Source organism: Meriones unguiculatus, chromosome 12 (assembly GCF_030254825.1).
Source record: "Meriones unguiculatus strain TT.TT164.6M chromosome 12, Bangor_MerUng_6.1, whole genome shotgun sequence".
Classification (NCBI taxonomy): Eukaryota; Metazoa; Chordata; class Mammalia; order Rodentia; family Muridae; genus Meriones; species Meriones unguiculatus.
In genome coordinates, this window is record NC_083360.1 from 64,773,881 (window position 1) to 64,792,619 (window position 18,739).

An 18,739-nucleotide genomic window follows, 5' to 3' on the forward strand; every position below is an offset into this window, starting at 1 on the left:
ATGATACTTGGAGTCTGTTTACTCACTAAGCAAGTGAACTAGGAAGAAGATGGTAGGAGAGTTGGGACAGGAAATAGTTTGAGGGAGAGGAGTCAAGTCTGTTTAGGGAAAAAAAGGAGTTAGGACTCTAGACTCCACACAATTTGGTGCAACAATCTAACAAAGATAACATTATAGGACTTTGAGTGTCTTCTATTTGTCTTTCCTAAGCTCAATGTCAGTTTTTAAAAATAACTGTTTCAGAAAATCATTTTGAAGCAATTATGCTAACATTTGAGGTTGGTAGTTTAGCAATCGATATCTTTCAAGGAAACAGGCGTTTTATCAATCCAAGGTTATTAAAAATGTAATGTGCTCACAAGTGAATATAAAAGACAGTCTCTTCAAACATGTGGATGTATAAATGTTTTGATTGTTTGAAGAAATGACTTATGACTTCATTTCTTTTCCTGAAGATGTAGAATATGTTCTTAAGTAATGAGTAAAACATTAAGGCTCAATATAACTTAACAATACTCAAAAAGAATTTGAAAGTCAGCCACAGTATATCAGGTTGCTTAACATCACTTATGAAAAGGAGGTCTTTTTTCCTCAATTAATTCATTTACTTTACATCCTGATCACAGCTTCTCCTTCCTCCTCTTCTCCTGGTCCCTTCTTCTTCCCCCTCTTTCTTCTCATAAAAGGGGAGGCTTCCCATGGACATCTACCAGCCATGGTATATCAAGTTGTCATGGGACTAGGTATATCTTCTTCTATTGGGGCTAGACACGGCATCCCAGTTAGGAGAAAGGAATCCAAAGGCAGGCAACAGAGTCAGAGACAGCCCCTGCTTTAGTTGTTAGGGGACCCATATGAAAACCAAGCTACACATCTGTAACATATGTTGTAGAGGGCCTAAGTCCATGCTATGCATGCTCTTTGGATGGTGGGTCAACTACTGTGAGCCCCTCTCAGTCCAGGTTAGTTGATTTTGTAGATTTTCTTTTGGTGTCCTGACCTCTCTGTCTCCTTCCATCTTCCCTCCTCCTGTTCCTCGAGATTCCCTGAACTTCGCCTGTTTGGTTGTAGGTCCCTGCATCTGTTGACATCAGCTGTTGGATGAAGCCTTCCATAGGACAGTTGTGCTAGTGTCCTGTCTGCAAACATAGCAGAATATCATTAGTAGTGTCAGTGGTTGACTTTCCCTCATGGCATGGGTCTCAGTTTGGGCCAGTCATTGGTTGGCATTCCCTTAATTTCTGCTCCATCTTTATCCCTGTACATCTTGTGGGCAGGACATATTTTGGGTGGAAGGTTTTGTGGGCAGGTTGTTGTCCCCATCCTTTCATTGGAAGTCTTGCCTGGTTACAAGAGTTGACCATTTCAGGTTCCTTATTCGCATTGATTCCTGGAAGTTTTCCTTGTCCTAGGTTTCTGGCTCATTCCAGAGCTGCCTCAGAAAGTAGATCTTAATAAAACCAAAGCATAATCATAAATCAATAACCAATGTTCATAAAAGGCATTCATCATGGGCAAGGCAGGATTGCAGGGGTGTGACCGCCTCTTAGGGTGTTATTACTGTGGTTCTGTGGTGTCTGCTTCTCTTCTTTTCTTCTGGTCATCCTGTACTTGTTTTCTGGTGTCCACATGTTTTCCTTTTGCATACGCTGTTGCTGCGGCTGCTCCCTGTCCTGCTGTCCAGTATCTTGTCCCATCGTTGACGTAGTGCTCACCAGTTGCAACGGTCTAAACCCTTATTCAGTGTGAGCACTGTGTGGCAGGAACCCTCTCCTCGATCTCAGCTGTGGCTGCCTGCAGGAAAGGCTGTGCAGGTCTACTCCAATGAATAGGTGGTTATGGAGCACGTCAACTCCCTCAAATCTAGCATGTATGATATGATTTTCTATAATAACTTGAAGTGATTAAAAGGCGAATTTTGTGGGGGTTGTGTGTGTGTGTGTGTGTGTGTGTGCACTCATGTGATTACCAGCAACTTTGTGTGTGATATTAGTGCCACTTGCTGCTGCGTGCTATGTGGTTCAAAGCTCAGTGATGCTTTCCTAAGGGCGGTTTCCTTTGCAGTACCCGACCCTGTCGGCCTTGTTTCTGTGGCTCACTGTAGTCTCCCATCCTGGCATTTGATATAGACACTCCACCCTAATTGCTCCTATAACAGACTCTGCCTTTTGTTCATCATAAACTTTGTGAGTAGGGATAGCTTGTCTCACTTCCACGCTAGGCCTCGGAGGCCCAAAGTTTAAATAAAAGCCTATTTGAACTGTGTGTTTAGATCAACTATTAGTCCCCACATGTTAGAAGTACTTTTACTTTCAGCGGAGATTTCCTCAAGGAAAATCTCACTCACCTAGCGTAATGGACTCAGTCCTAGGTTAATGTGTAATCAACCCTGATAATGAATCTGGGACACCTAGAATCAGCCAAATTATAGTCTTTGTAAAATGCTACTGAAATGACTTCCTCTGCTAAAATGAGGACTACTTCTTAGACACCTTCATATATATATATATATAAATGAAGAAGAATTGAGATAAAGTGTGAGAAACAAAATCAACCTCCAGTTGAAATGTCTAAGAGACATATTTAGGTATTTTAATGAATATAGTACTTTATTCTTAGTTGAAAAATGACTTTGAAAATAGTTTTATTTAACTTGTAAACGAAACAAAGCCCAGATCCACGGGTTCACTATCATTCCTTATTTTAATCCACAGACTCCTAGGGTTGAGATATGAAACAGGAATAAAACTTGGAGATCAGCACATAGTCCAGGTATTTCTAGAAGGCTGCCTATAGCCAGCCAGACCCCCAGAGTCACCGAAAGGAGTACTGTGGGAGGAGGTGGAAAACCTCCTCATCAAGACCCGTGTGCCCTGCTGGGTAATTCTACGAGAAAGTCTAGAGTCCATATACATTCGGTCAGTTGCCCAGGTATTGTCCGCAAGGACTGTGGGACAGTGAAGGAGGAGAGTGGGTGTGTAGGCTGGTTGGAGGTTTGTCCTCCAGCCTGCCCTGTTCCCATCAGTGCTGTTCTTTCTTCTAAAGGCTGTTCTTTCTATGTCTCTAGCTTCCAGGGCTAAGCTCAGCATGATCAACACCATGTCGAAAATCCGAGGCCAAGAGAAGGGGCCAGGCTACCCCCAGGCGGAAGCACTGTTGGCAGAGGCCATGCTCAAGTTTGGCAGGGAGCTGGGTGATGATTGCAACTTTGGTAAATAGCCTTTGCCTTACTTATCCATGGAGGTGACAATGCTGGTTCAAAAAAAAAAAAAATCTAGAGCTTGTTAGTCAGCTGTCTGCTATCTTCTATTCTAATTCTCAGTTGTAGGTGTTATACATTGGGGCTGAAATGTGATTTTAGTGTTGCTAGTATTTAAAGTGGTTTGTCTAAGGGCTTTTGTCCCTTTTCTGTAATTAGGACCCCAGCCTTGACAACAGTTTTGGCAGCGATGCCCAGATGCCCTGGCACTTTTCTGGGCATATCTGGCATTGAGCTGTTTATTAAGGCAGAGTGAGCAGTCACAATCAGCATGATTTGCCACCCTGCCACCTGGGCTTTCTCTGATTAATCCACTACTCATTTGTTAGTGGTCCCTGATTCTACTGCCTCAGGCAAAATATAATTTATTCCATTTCCCCTTTCCTCTGGTTCTCAGGACCCTACTTACCTTCTGCCTTCACCCCTATTGATATGGGAACTTTCTAGACCCTCATTCTCCATTTTTGGTATCTGCCTCTGCTAAAAGCACCGAGTTGCAAATGGCCTCATACTAAATGAGAATTAGTACTTCTTACAGAGGACAGGGAGTCTTGCAAAATACTGTCCAGAGTAAAATTCCTGGTAAGGAGAAATAGTCCTCCTTGTGGAGGGCTGTGGAACCTGGTTCTCAGGATGGCCCGCGGTAAAGTAAAAAGCTACTCTTGTCTTGAGAGCACTATGGGCTGCCAAGCCCCACATTGTCATCTTGAAGGCTGCTGTTGCACAACCACCGCCTTTGTTCTTCAGGGGGTGAGGTCTTCATTTTGCCCCTCTCAGGTCCTGCTCTCGGTGAGGTGGGAGAAGCCATGAGGGAGCTCTCGGAGGTGAAGGACTCTTTGGACATGGAAGTGAAGCAGAACTTCATCGACCCCCTTCAGAATCTCCACGACAAAGACCTGAGGGAGATTCAGGTCTGTGCGATCTGCCTTCTTAGACTTGTGCAGACTCACCCTCTGGGTGGTCCTGGCACAGCACAGTACTCACACAGGGCTGCACACAAGAAGGCCTTCCAGACCACCATCACCGCTGCACCCTGCCACCCCTGAGCATTGCGTTGATTCTTCTGTTTAACATCATTGTTAAACAGTCTTTGCACCATATTTTCATCAGAAGGATGTCCCTTAATTTGAGGAGGGGTAGAAGGTTTCTCTGGGTAGCCCAGGCTGTCATGGATTTTGCTTTACAGACAAGGCTGGCCTTGAACTTGCAGAGATATGCCTGCCTTTGCCTCTCTAGTGCTGGGATTAAAGGTGGTGTGAGACCTATCCAGAAGGGATTTTCTTTATCCAGGAATTTGTACATTTCTTAAAATGAATGATGGCCTAGGCTGATGTGATCCCGAACTATTAGCTATACTTTTTGTTAGCTTAAATACATAGTTACGGTATCGCTCTTACACACATTTTTGTACTTCCATGATTGTTTAGGGGATTGAGAAGAAACAATCCCCACTTTCAAGAACAAAGAGAACAGCTGAGCTATCTCTGATAAATTCAGCTGGCCTCGCCTCTGACTGGCTGTGAGGTCACAAGTTTCTTAAGCACATCCCCATCAAAAGAAAGCACACTTAGTTTGGGTAAGAGCCTGAGTCGGGGGTAGGAGACACAAGGAGAGGGGAAGGCTGTGGAGCATCACCCATCTGTTGATTTCCGGGTCCTCTACTACTGACTATTTTTATCTTCTTCCTCTCTTGTCCATACACAGTAAAGAATAAAGGAAAATCATTCTTTTCTCTTGCCTGTTAGTCATGATTACTAGAGCTTTTAAGAAAGTAAACTAGTATTGATCTTTAGGGGAAAAAACAATAATAAAACAAAACCCTCTAAAACTCCTTAACCTCATCCCCAGAGAGGTTTGAACTTTACTCCACGCAGAAAATATGCCCAGCTTGGGGGGTAGGGGTGGGTGGGGAGGAAGGGTGTGAAATGAAGCTAGAGACAGGGGCAGAGGCCTTGGATGAAATCTCTTCCAAGGTCTCTTGCAGTTTGGATTTGTGACTGAGTTGTGTCACCTGTCCATGGAGAAGGCTTAAAGCTAAATCATCTGGACCCTAAAAGCCACCTCTGTCAAATGGACAAGTGTTGAGACAGAAATTCCTAGGCTCAACCCTGGATATTCTGATTCAGGCAATGAGGAATCTATATTCTTTTTTCTTAATTCTTAGATGGTTCTGGTAAACTAAATTAGTCAATAAATTTTATTTCTTCTATACTTTACAGAAAGGGCCTTTTCTCCCGAAATTCTACTCTCTTGAGGAAGATGACTTGTAGACTCTTGTGTGTAGCCTTTCCTTGAGGAGGAAGGTGTGGGGATCCTCAGCCCATTCCCTTCTTATCATTTGGAGGGAGAGGCATAATTTAACTTGGCTTTGGCCTGGACGTTTTAATCAAAAGGACACCAGTCTTTCCGTGGTTTATTTCTCACTCTGAATTATTTGTAAAGGTGTCCCTCCACAGTGAGCGATTAGAAGCGTTTGCCTCGCTGATGCATGTGTCTTTATTTCTCTGGTGACATGCAATTTCAAACACAGCCAGTCTCATTATGGAGGCTTAAAGGAACGTAAGAGAAATGATGTACAAGCAGGCCTTTTCCATAATATGTTCTTTCAAAGCATATTCCTGATCTTGGATTTTTCAGCATCACCTGAAAAAGTTGGAAGGCCGACGCCTAGACTTTGATTATAAGAAGAAACGACAAGGCAAGATTCCAGATGAAGAGCTTCGTCAAGCTCTGGAGAAATTTGATGAATCTAAAGAAATCGCTGAGTCGAGCATGTTCAATCTCTTGGAGATGGATGTAAGCTACTCTTCTTTGGGTTTTCATGTAATTGTACCATCAAGTCATGGCACCGATGTGTTTAAAGACATGTCATGTAACATGCTACTGTCTGGTTACACTATGTGATGAGAACACATAGATGGCCACTTCTTTCAAATATTTTGTCATAAAGTAGACATAGAAATGGTAAATTCTTTCTTTATCCTTCTAGTTTGATATAACCTGAACTTTTTAGTAATGCATTTTAAAGTATTGTCAATAGTGCAGAGATAGAGAATGCCTGTGATAACCCATCTATAAGCCCAGTATCTTGCAAACGATTTAAATATAGAGCATACTGACCTGCACTTAAGAATGACAACTAAAGTACATTCAGAATTGAGTATCCAAAATTAAAAAGATGGTCAATATGTGGAAGTGAGGTTGATATTTTCATTGAATAAAAATATATATAAATTAGAATAGATGATTATAGCATTGGTGCTACTACATTCAGGATCTGGTTTAGGTGGTTTAGAAGTTGTCCCTGTATCTCCAAGTAATAAATTTTACTCATGCCTTTGGACATTAAATTATGTTGACTTCTTTCAGCTCTAAAGCCATATGAGCAGTCCATTTTTCCTTATTTCACACATGTAGTGATCTGAAAAGCTAGATTTCCTGTCCTGTTTCATCTCTACCTTCGAACCCATAGATTCAGCTGAGATGCTTGTAGGATTTTATGTACCCATCATTTGTATTAGTCAGAAATCTTCAGGGAAACAAAACTACATGGTTGTAGATGCAGTGTGCATAGCTGGAGATCAAGGTAGAAAGGGGGGATTGCTTATGAGGGAGATGACCGAGGCTCTTAAGTCTCTCTTATACCTCCTGAAAGCTGGAGAGCCAGGAAAGCTGGAAACATGGCTCAGGCTGATTCTAAAAGCCCAAGAATGGATGGTGGTAATGGGCTATGTCGTGCTGTGACCAGAGGCTAGAGAACCAATCAGAGGCTGAGAACCACAAGTCTCAAGGATAGAGCACTGGAAGTTCCAGTGTGTAAAGGCAAGAGGATCTGAATGTCCAGCTCAGGTGTATAAAGAAAGGCAAGAGGACCTGAATGTCCTGGTGTGTAAAGGCAAGAGGATCTTAATGTGCAGCCCCAGGACAGAGGAGAAGGACTCTTTCTTTTCTCATTTGCTTTATTTGGACTGTCAATGGACTGGGCAGTGTGTACCATGTTAGATATGTTCTCTGATTCAAATGCAAATCTAGTCTGGACACACCTCCTCAAACAGGCCCAAGGGTCAGGCTTTGCTGGCTTTTTGAATATCCTTTACAGTAGCCATGTTGTCATCCAAAGTTAGCTGTCACATTATTTAATCGGCTTTCCTCCTGAGTGGCCGAGGAGGCATGTTAAACATGTGGAGTGCTCTTCATCCAACCACAGTGTGGGTTTGTCTACAGATAACTTCTGTCCTTCTAAGCACTCAAGTGCAAAACTGTAGGGATTCTGAATCACTGTTGTGTCCTTGCACCCTGCGCCCTCCACCCACATCCTCAAGCTCATAGGAAAGTGTTTATTGCCCTTCCTGACTTGAAGGCCACAACTCAGCTAGGTCACAGCACTTTAAATCCCACTTGGATCAGGCTAAGAGGTCAAAAGATTTATTCTATCCCATGGTACCTGAAGTGAGAAATCAATTTTCCTCTTTTTCATTATTAGCACATAAAATGATGCTTAGATTTCATGTTGGCTGCTGCAGGCAGGAAGCAGAGCCCTGTAGTCACTGTATCTTTCTCCAATAGGACTTCAGTGGAAGAATCTGCATCCTAACCAGACAGTTTAGCATTAAGCTTGACTGTTTAATGAAACCAGTAAGACCCTTTCCAAGGATGCTAACAACTGTTGCCTCTCCTTATGGTGCTCATGCAGAGTTGTGAGCATAAAGATGCTCTCCTCGCCTTCATCAGCTTAGACCCTGTAGAACACTGTGTGTTATCGTGATGGGCAGCACAGTCGTTGGCATCCCCAACAGCAGGGCTGCACGCTGTGTCCAGTTCCAGGACAGTGCCCTGATAACTGAGGCGTGGTCTCCCCATCCTTCCACAGATCGAGCAGGTGAGCCAGCTCTCTGCGCTTGTGCAAGCCCAGCTGGAGTACCACAAGCAGGCAGTGCAGATCCTGCAGCAAGTCACTGTCAGGCTGGAGGAGAGGTAAGTTACGCTTCCCTGCCTTCCCCGCCTGCTATAACATGATGTGTGACTGCTTGAACTTATTTTGCACTGGGCCTTGTTTTACTTTATCCTGAATCTGCTCCTGTGTTGATGAGATGCTGACGTAGAAATTGTATGTTTGCCGCCTTAGACGGTACAGCAGAATTCTGTTGATGACTGTGGCTGTGATGTGCCGAGCAGTATTCTGTGTGGCTGCTCTGCACACTATCACTTTAAAAGAGCCCCGTGGACCTAACACATCAGCAGTACTGTGAGGCTCTGGGGGCGGGGGGTAAAGGAAGGACCAAGGGTCTCACACAGCGATTGAAGTGATGCATACGGTCAAGCACAACCTGTTTGGAAGCCTGTGTCTTTTCATTCGTGTCTGTCCACTCTCAACGATGACTGCTTCCATGTGCCTGCTTGGTCTTCTCAAATCTGCCTCACGGTGAGCTGCAGGAATGTTCTATGTGAGCAGAGCTCTTTGAGATATAGCTTGAATGTGTATGTGCTGTGACCCTGAACTATAACACAGATGTGCCCTGACCAACATTAGACTGAATTATATCCTCATAAAGGGTGGGTTACTACCCCTCGCCTACAGAACAACATAGCTTAGCATTGAGTGGTCTGTGCTGTGATCACATGTCTAAGTAGGATTTGTGGTCCCCAGGCCTGTGAGAGTACATTACACTACATGTTGCTAACATAAGAAAATCACAAAATTTGGAGTGTGGTTTCTGTATCATAGGAATCTGTTTCACGTCATTATAATATCAAAAGAATATTGAAGTGAACCATTATAAGGCAGGGCCTTATTAATTTTGCTTTATTTAGCCAGGTTACCTTATTATTAATCAGGTACCTTGTTATTCTCACTTTATTTAGCTAGATAAAGGAGGGTGTTTTTTTTTTTTTTTTTTTTTGTTGTTGTTTTTAATCCTAAAGAATTACGTAGCAGCCTTCATTTTTATGACAATGTCCAGAATAAACTCTCTTGGGCAGTTAGCGGCAGGGTGTTCAGTGAAGCCTCCAGTCATATGCTGCACTCTTTTGCCCACAGCTGCTCTTTCCTTAACCTTTGAATCCCCCTTCTTTGTTTGGTGCTTTTTTTGTATAAATTTTCAATGCTCACTTGTGGAAGTGTGCCTAACAATGACGCTTCTGTACTAGAAAAGCTTGAAAGCCAATGTATCAGAACACTACAGCAACATTATGGGCCTGTTTGCATGGACTAGCTTTTGGTTCACACGTTCTTTCATAGACCTGTGATGATCTCTTTCCTTAAACCATTTCTCAGTTTCTTTATGGAGAAGTAAACTCTCCACACCTCTACCCTTTGTCCCATGTACTTTGAGCTCTTTGTAGAAATCTGTGGTCAGTGATGTCTGCTCTTCCCTGTACAAACTGCTTTGGGGCAACAACTGTGTCTTACATACCTTTATGTTCCTGACCCCTAAAGTGGTACATATTAGCATCAGTCACTCAGAATATTGGAGTCGGAGATAGAGAGACCTTCCTCAATGAAGACAGTGAGGACAGGATGAAAGAGAAACTTCCCCAGGAACACAGGTCATGCACAGGAACACAGGAGACCAAGATTACATAGGACATTTTCTACTTAGGTCATGGTAGATTTCTAAGTGAGCCAAGCAGTTCCTGGATTTTGCTGCTTTTCTCTTCACGTTTTAAATAGCTATATAATTCTCCATCACCTTTTTTTATTTTTCTTTGTAATACAGAATAAGACAAGCTTCATCTCAGCCAAGAAGGGAGTATCAGCCCAAACCACGAATGAGCCTAGAGTTTGCCACTGGAGACAGTACTCAGCCCAATGGTGGTCTCTCCCACACAGGCACACCCAAACCTCCAGGTAAGGAGCTGAAGGCTGCAGATCCCATCCCCTGGACCTTGGGAACGCCTGTAGTTAATGTTGAAAAACTTTCAGAGAATTCCCCTTCCCCTGCACAAAAATGGCACAGCATTTTCCTCATGGGAGGCCTTGTCAGGCAGGAGTTCTGTTTACGGGCACTTTGTGCTTGCCCTACTGTCCCATGTTCTTTTCCTTCTCTTTGAAATGTTTTCTGCTTCATGTTTTCTCTTACTATCCAGCGCACAAGAACTTCCTATTTAGTTGCTTTTGTTTGTTTTGTTTTGTTGAGACAGTTTCTCTATGTATCCTTGGCTGTCCTATAACTCACTCTGTAGATCAGGCTGGCCACAAATTCACAGCGATCCGCCTGCCTCTGCCTCCTGAGTTCTGGGTTTATACGGACATGTGCTACCACTACCCTACAAACACGAAGCTGTTCTTCGCCTCCCCTGGTGGCTGTAAATCACACCATCATTTCATCTGCCTTTTCCCTCCTGTCAGTCTTTCTGTCAGTGGTCCTGAGTGCCCCTGGGCACTGTGTGCACACACACATCCCCTATCACCCACAGCCAGCGGCTCCAGGAGGCAGGTATTTGATTCTATCTACAGACGGAGATATTTCAAACCTCAACACCTGCTGGGGTTTCTGTTTACTCTCTACTGTAGACCTGTTCATCATTTTGTGAACCATGGTCCACAAGATAAAATCTAATTTTCCCCTGAGGAATATTAGTGTGCACCTACTAACTCAGCCTCTCCATTGCCATGATCATTCTCAAAAAGACCCAAGTTTTCTCCTCAGGCATTTCCAACTGTGAAAGTGTCTTGGTTTAATAAGTGGGAATCTAGGCTGGAGAGATGGCTCGAAGATTAAGAGCACTGGTTGCTCTTCCAGAGGTCCTGAGTTCAATTCCCAGCAACCACATGGTGGCTCACAACCATCTATAATGAGATCTGGTACCCTCTGCTGGCCCGCAGGCAGAGCACTGTAGACATAATAAATAAATAAATAGATAAATAAATAAATATTTTAAAAATAGTGGGAATTCATCTGACACTGAATGTGGATTTTAAGGGTATGCAGCTTTGTCCCATTTCTCCTGTATCTCCCATGATTGGTTTATAGCAGGAGAAAACGTTTTATAAGATGCTGTAATGGAATGAAGAAGAAAAGGAAGACTGAGTCTCTGTCCACAGGTCAGAGTGCTGATTGTTGCCCAGTGTGGGCCCTAGCAGCAAAGGCCCTGAAGTTAGGACTCATTATGAAAATGAGTGTACTTCTCCTCGCCCAGAAACAAGACATCTATTCTATTTTTAGTTTGGTGGCTTCTCTAAATTGAAAGATGAATTATACTGTTTTCTTTTAGAAATCTACTTAGCGTGGGGCCCGTTGGCACTTTTATACGTTCATATTTATGTGCATGCTGTATTAATATGTCTGCTCATTTAAAACAGATCTTTAAAAAACAGTCTATTCTTTATTAAGTTATGCAATGTACATTGCATTATTCCTATGCTGTGGTTCTTACACAGTACTCACTGTGTATATTACACACCAATTTATCAAGTAGAGATTATGACTTTTTAAAACTTTTATCATTGAATAGGCACAATCTTTTAAAGCAAATTATACTGTTAACTCTAATTTTGGATGAAGAAGCAAATAGAAGGCTCTGAGCCAGTACACACAGAATAAAAATCTTGGGCCTGGTGCTTTGCATTGTTTTGTTTTCTCCATGCTACAGCAGTTTTCAAGAATCTGGAATTATTAATTTTGAAGAATGATAACTGACCTATAATTCTGAGGTTTTAAAGTGTTTTGTCTATCTAACTAATTATACTATTTTGAATGTGTTTGACATGTAAAAATACTAACATGAATGGATTTGGCCATGTCTATAATTAACCTTAATATAAACTTTTAAGCCATTGCTTTCCCATCTCCCAGCATTGTCAGGAGGATAAGCCTGATGGACTCTGTTACAATTACCGAAATACATGTAACCATTCTTCCTACTGGAAATAGCAAGCAGGAATGTTCAAAGTCCCGTAGTTCTCTAAGGGAACATAGGAAAACTGCTGGGAGACGAAGGTGCCCTCCTAGTGGATGCTGGAGGCAGAGGAAGATGAGCAGAAAGCCCAGTGGGTGGAGCAGGCAGTGTCAATGGTTAGATACTTTTTGACTTCTTATGTTCTCTCTGCCTCTGATTCTCAGGTGTGCAAATGGATCAGCCCTGCTGCCGAGCCCTGTATGACTTTGAACCTGAAAATGAAGGGGAACTGGGTTTTAAAGAGGGAGATATCATCACACTCACTAATCAGATTGATGAGAACTGGTATGAGGGGATGCTTCATGGCCAGTCCGGCTTCTTCCCCATCAACTATGTAGAAATTCTGGTTGCTCTGCCCCATTAAGATCTTATGCTGGCTGGCTCACCTCCTTCTGACCCGGATAGTTACGTTTAACCACTGCTTTGGTAATGCTGCTTCCTACACATCATGAATGCAGGCCGCAGTGGATCAGTCATCAAGCCCACACCTGCCCTGGGTTGACCTGTGTGCTCCTACCGGAGGCACGGTGATAGATGGTATCTTCCAAGGCCCGTGGGCCTGGCACATGCTTTAAACACCATCTGAGACTAGCCAGTGGTCGCAGAACTGCTCTTTACACCGTTCTCAGGAGGCTGTGGTTCCTGGTAATCTATCTGTGAGCCACATCACAGAAAACCTCTCCTCACTGAAGATATTGTCTCTCACCCAGGGGCATCTCAAGCCCTCCAGTTCTCCATTCACAGAGGAGAAAGTCCTTTCTGTTGCACTTTCCCTTCCTAAATCTGCGAGTCCCAGGACTGTTGGTGAGAGCACCCCCCACCAGCAAAGTGTCTGCTGGTCTAAGCAACTTAGTCTCTTGATGCCATGAGCAGAAGTATTACTTGCCCAAAGCACCTTTGTTCTCCTACTTCTATCTGTCTATCTCCTACTTCTGAGACACGGCCGGTTTTCTTCCCTCCCTGTTGTTAAAGCACGGGGGTGGGGGAGTCAACATTTATTTCTAAGTGAGATGGTGAGCAATCCGTATGTTGCCTGAAGAGAGAAAATTCCCCAAGATGAGTTGGGAAGAAATCTGGTCTCCAGGCTCAGATTCCTCGCTGTACAGAAGCTGTGTATATACGTAGCCCATTTCTGAAGGGTACAGGAAGTGGAGACAGCTGTCTTCCCTTCTCTGTTTATTTACCCAGGAATCTGATTCCCTTTCCTGATTCCCTTTGCCACAAGCACATAGGAGAGAAACACTAGTACGCACTCCCACTTCTTCATAGAACAGGACATAGTGACATCACTCCTTCCCACTTTTACCTTGTTTGTGTTCCTTGAACATCATTTGTGCATATTCTGCCCTCAATGAGGACCAAATAAAGATGATTTTTGTGCTTAGTGGTTTAAGGTATGTGGCTGCGTATGCAAAACCCTTTCCCACTCCAGCCCTTACTTTCACACCTCTCCCTTCCATCCCATCTTCATTTCCTGTGCACAGTGCTGTGTGAGCTGATCAGTGTCGGGGCTTTTGTTTTGTTTTGTTCTCCTTCAGTCACGGAAGGCCCGGTAGGCCCCCAGAGTTCTATTTATCTAGCTGTACAGACTTCTCCAGAGGTTTAACGCGCTGCTTCCGGTGTGCCACTGTCGTAGTGGATCACGTGGGGTGAAAGGCAACTCTTCCTGCTTCGTGTACAGACTCACCATGGGAAGCTTTGCTGTTTCCAATAAATATTGCTGAAGATGAAACACAGGGTTCTGCCTCTTCCTTTTTCTCGGTTCTTTGGTCTGGCGGTGAGTGGATGGACTAAGGCTCTTTCCATCCCTGTTGCCTTTTGGATGCAGCCCAAACCAGACCTGCTCCCAGCCTCCTCCCCAGCTTATGACATACAGGGGACATTCCAGAAACAAGAGGTGAGCTAGTTTAGGCATGGACATCAGTAATTCCAGGAAGCGAAAGAACTTGGGGAGACTAAGTAGAAGCAGCTCCTTGAAGCTTTGTGATTTAACAAATGGAGAAACACCGTGTTTAAAAAAGCAAATAAAATACGTTGGCCAGACTTTTTCAGTTTTTGTTTTTAATTTTTCTCTATTTTTAATTTTATACATCTATATAGTGAAATTTTATATCTGCCTCCTGTTTCCTCCTTCAACTCCTCCAATGTCCCCACAACAGACCCTTCAGCCAACTTCAAGTCTTTAAGTCCAGTGTTACCCATGGTTCCTTGGGTGTGGGACCGTGCACCAGAACATGGGAAACTACCAGTGGCCACATCTTCAAATAAGAAGGATTCTTCCCCCTCCCCTCGCCCCCACCAAACTATCCACTGCTAAGTAACTATCCACTGCTATCCTCTCCTCAATAAGAGGCGGGGCCTGGAGACAACAGGGATGCAAAGAGGTTAAGTACCGTCCTAATTTTACAGCAGATTAGTGTGAAGCACATCATATGCCCAACTACTGCCAGAGAAGTATCAATTCTTTTTGCAGTGAACCTTTGAAAATAATTTGTGGTGACGCTAATAACATAAAAATACTAGTTACCACACACAGAAGAAGAGAAAGTAAATAATTCGAATCACAGAACAAAATAACCCAGGTTTTTCATTTGGGATTTCACTGATTATAAATTGATCAAAACATATAATCAAAAAGTGTAATTTTGCATGTCATTAATTAACTTCGCTGCATCTTATAAGCTCTTGACAATTTTTCATACATGAAGTCATGAAAATGTCCACCAGAAGCAAAGAGCTATCAGAAGCCAGAGGTCAACAGGGGACATTGCAAGGCCTACACACAACAGAAGTAGAAAGAGCCAGGTGCATTCCCAGCCATGTTTTAGCCAACAAAGCATCCCTCTAGACTTAAGAGATGCATTCTTAAGAAAGTACCCATTTACTATATTTGTAACCCAAAGGGGAACTAATAGCAAGACTGCATCAAATAGTAATCTCACTGTGAGTCAATGTCAAGTGAACTGGTTCATATGATGAGAAAACAAAACACATTATTTTGTTATTTTCCAATTACATTTTTTCCCCTTTGGGCCCTACACATCAACTAAAGCTTTCAGAAGGCTGTGAGAAGTGCAGGTGTGTTTTGCAGATATGGGAACCACACTTAGCCCCACTCTGGCAGCTGCCTCGGTTTGCCCAGGGGAGCCTGAGTCACTCAGTCGTTGTCCTGCCCAGTTTTTATGTCATCTAGATGCAGGCTAGAGTTCTTTGGGAAGAGGAAACATCAACTGAAAAAAAGTGCCTCTGTAAGACAGACCTGTGGGCCAGTTTGTGAGGCATTTTCTTAATTATTGATAGATGTGGGAAGAAGGCCCAGCCCACGGTAGGCATTGACTCTCCTAACAGGTGGTTTTGAGGTACACAAGAAAGCAAGCTGAGCAAGTCAGTAAACAGCAGTCCCCCATGACTTCGGCATCAGCCCCTGCCTTGAGTTCCTGCCCTGATTTCCCGGCATGGTGAACAACAGGCTCTAAGATTGAATAAACTCTCTCCTCTCCAGGTTGGTTTTGGTTGGGTTACATCACAGCAACAGAAAACATAACTAAGACAAACATTGTAGCAGTTTCCCAAGAGACTCCCAGCTTCAGGAAAGGTTGGGAAGCATGAGGGTGTCTACAACTATATAAATTAGCAGACTGCTATTCGTAGGCACTTTCTTAGCATCTTGCTTTGCCTTCTCACAAACAGTATGTCTATAGATGGATTCAGCATTATTTTACACATGTACTTCCACCCTTACCCAAAATGATACTACAGACTTTTACACATGTATTTCCACCCTCACCCAAAATGATACCACTGAGCGTCTGCCTATCTGGATTCCCATCTTGCAGTCCTCTGTGGATGCTTTCCTGGTCACTCCAGGTCTTGTGAAGGAACCAGAGAAAAGAATGGGTGCATTAGGGGGCGTACTTCCAACGGAGAGCTCCTGTCCGGACTCTTAGCTGTTTCATTTGGACAGATGCATCGCACAGTTCATATTAGAGTCTCAAGGGTGCAGGCTACCAGGGAACAAAGATCGTAAGCCCTATTAATCTTCTTGCATCCTGACAACAGGGACTTCATACTGTCAACTACAGGCAGGCCAGGATCTGCATGTTATACACATACACTGTCCCGTTCGACACTCATATACCGGTGGTCTACGAGGCTACACCTAGGTGAACCTAGTTTATCCTGGGAAATTGGTTGGTGAGAGAAGAAAAGTTGGCAACCGAGGGGGAAAGAAGGAATTAGTTTCCTGTCACCCTGCCTTGCCAGTGTTTCCCGTGGGGGGACAGAGAGAAGCCTTGCAGTGTATACAGCTCTGTTCTTGACACCAGACGTGACAGCGGCGTCTCCTGTAGGAGCATCAGAAACCTGAATTTGTGTAGGAACCAGCAAGGGCATGAGGAAGGTAGCTCATGAATTTGATGAAACCTGGGGCAGACTGACACGTTAGACCCTGGCACCAGAACTGCAGCGCCCCCTGATGGTCGTTTGGCCTTTACCTTTCCTCCCACACTCATCTGATTTTCCCCGAGTAGTTTCATGGGACCTACATTGCCCTCTGGTGGCCAAAACACGCATGTGCATTAATCCATTAAAAAGCTTGAGAAATACCTGGAATAATGTTGGTTTGCTGTAGCAGCAAGAGCTTCAGCTCTCCCTTCTCTTCGGTGTAGCGCGCAAGATATTATTCCTTCAATCGGTTGTTCTTAGTAGGTCTCAGTGTTACGCCGAAACATAATCTTCAGAAAGAAAGCCAAGTCTCTGCTCTTCGAATAGAGAACCGGCCTTCTGGAGCGGTTGGTGTAATTATCCAGCCATTCACAGTGACTGCATGCTGACTGCCTTTGGACTGCCGCGTGCCCTGTGCCCTTTGTTCGCTGGCCCTCAGATGAAAAGCAGCTAACCTCGACTAGTAGCTTCCGTCTCTGGGGACAATCATAAAAGTTACATTCATCACACGTCTCGGTTACTTTCCTACTTCTGTGACAGAGCAATATGGCCAAGGTAACGTAGAGAAGAAAGTCCATTGTAACTTACAGTTCTGGAGGCTGCATCCGGGACCATCATGGTGGGGAACATGGCGGCCGGCAGGCAGGCACAGTGCTGGAGTAGCAGCAGAGAGCTTACATCCTGATCAGCAAGTAGGGGACAGACCTAACTGGGAAGGGTCATGGACTTTTGACACCCCAAAGCCCAATCCCAGTGATGCATCTTCTCCAGGGTCCTGTCTCCTGTTCTTTTCAAAGCCGTTTCACTGCCTTGGGACAGAGTATTCAAACACATGGGAGGCATTCTCATGAATCATTTGAAACGCATTTGATTGAGGTGTAATTCATACACAAGGAGTTTATGTGCATGTAGGGTTGGTCCTTCCTGCTGCCTCCATCTTCCAGAGACCTCAGACCAGAGAGTAATGCTTTAAAGTGCAAATTCTGAGACATTTTAGTTAAGCAAATAAATGGTGCTGTCACAACCACACCCCCATCTGGAGAAATGTGCTGCTGTGTTCCCCTCCAGGAATCGTGTTTTCCCTGTGGACTCTGTGCATCTTCTTCCACTGTCCACGGCAGGCTCGCCCTGCAGTATGGAGGGCAGTCTCCGGGCTCTTGAATGTAAGTCACAAGACTGCTCTCCCCGTATTCACCTGTTTTCCAGTTCAAACCGGCTATGTCTTACACTCAGCCTCAGTTCGGTGCATTTGAGGCCCCTGTCACCCATCTTCCCCCAGTTTCTGCTGGTATGAAGCCAGGGCGAAATCTTTCTCCCAGAGCGCTCTCTGCATCTCTCTGCTCTGGCTGACAACGCACAGCCCTTCATCACCGTGGGGGCAGGGAGGGCTTACCTGCTGGACAGTGTCTTCGACCAAGGTGGGGGGGTGGGTTCTCTCAGAGAACTTGGGAAAGGCTTTGCCCCTACTGGATAGCTTGATTCAGAAGAGCCCAAGACTGCAGACTTCCGAGGCTTGTCCATGGAGACAGCTCCGTCCTGATCTCCCGTGTTTTATTGTATGAGAAGTCGATTTATTTTACAGCTTTGTCTTCTTGGCAGCTTCCGAGGCTCATAAAGGCTTTCCTGGAGGCTCCCTGGTTTCACAGCTTATTGTGTGCTGACCTATAGTCACAATTTTGTTTTTACTGGGTTCAAACCTATTCCTCCACTTAGGCAGTGCCACAGTCTTTATAACTGTCGCTGCTGAGTCCCATGCCTAGTTATTCACCTTCTAACAGCCCCTAACCCCAGCCCCATGGAAAAAGTTGCTAATTATGAATTCTTTGCCCCTCAGTGATCACATGAATGATAGCCTTACTTTCACCTAATTGGGGCTGGGGTTAGTCTGGATCAAGTTCTGTGTCAAGCCTATGCTTTTCAGGCTCATTTCTAGTTTTTGTAGCCTGTTACTCGAAAAGGCAGCAGCACAATGCGAGGCCTTGCATATAGGCGGATTATTCTGAGACGGTGACTCCAGAAAACAGATCATTGGTACAGGGGAGCAGCCAATCCAAAGGCAAATCAGCCAGGTGTTCTCCTACTGGTGTCCCCTGAGAGCTCTTCACGTGGAAATGAAAGCGAAACAGCAGCTCCTGGTTC

General features: G+C 44.3%; 1 protein-coding gene across 1 annotated transcript in view; it reads left to right on the plus strand.

Annotated features, from left to right (window-relative positions):
- The window catches only part of Sh3gl2 (SH3 domain containing GRB2 like 2, endophilin A1), a 189,378-nt gene extending 175,489 nt beyond the window's left edge, over nt 1–13,889 (plus strand). Inside the window, exons 4-9 of the mRNA XM_060365804.1 lie at nt 3,068–3,211; nt 4,037–4,170; nt 5,897–6,055; nt 8,130–8,233; nt 9,976–10,106; nt 12,322–13,889. Coding sequence (XP_060221787.1) covers nt 3,068–3,211; nt 4,037–4,170; nt 5,897–6,055; nt 8,130–8,233; nt 9,976–10,106; nt 12,322–12,521 — 872 coding nt within the window. The 3' untranslated portion in view covers nt 12,522–13,889. The remainder of the gene's footprint in view (nt 1–3,067; nt 3,212–4,036; nt 4,171–5,896; nt 6,056–8,129; nt 8,234–9,975; nt 10,107–12,321) is intronic.
- Nucleotides 13,890–18,739: the final 4,850 nt, after the last annotated feature.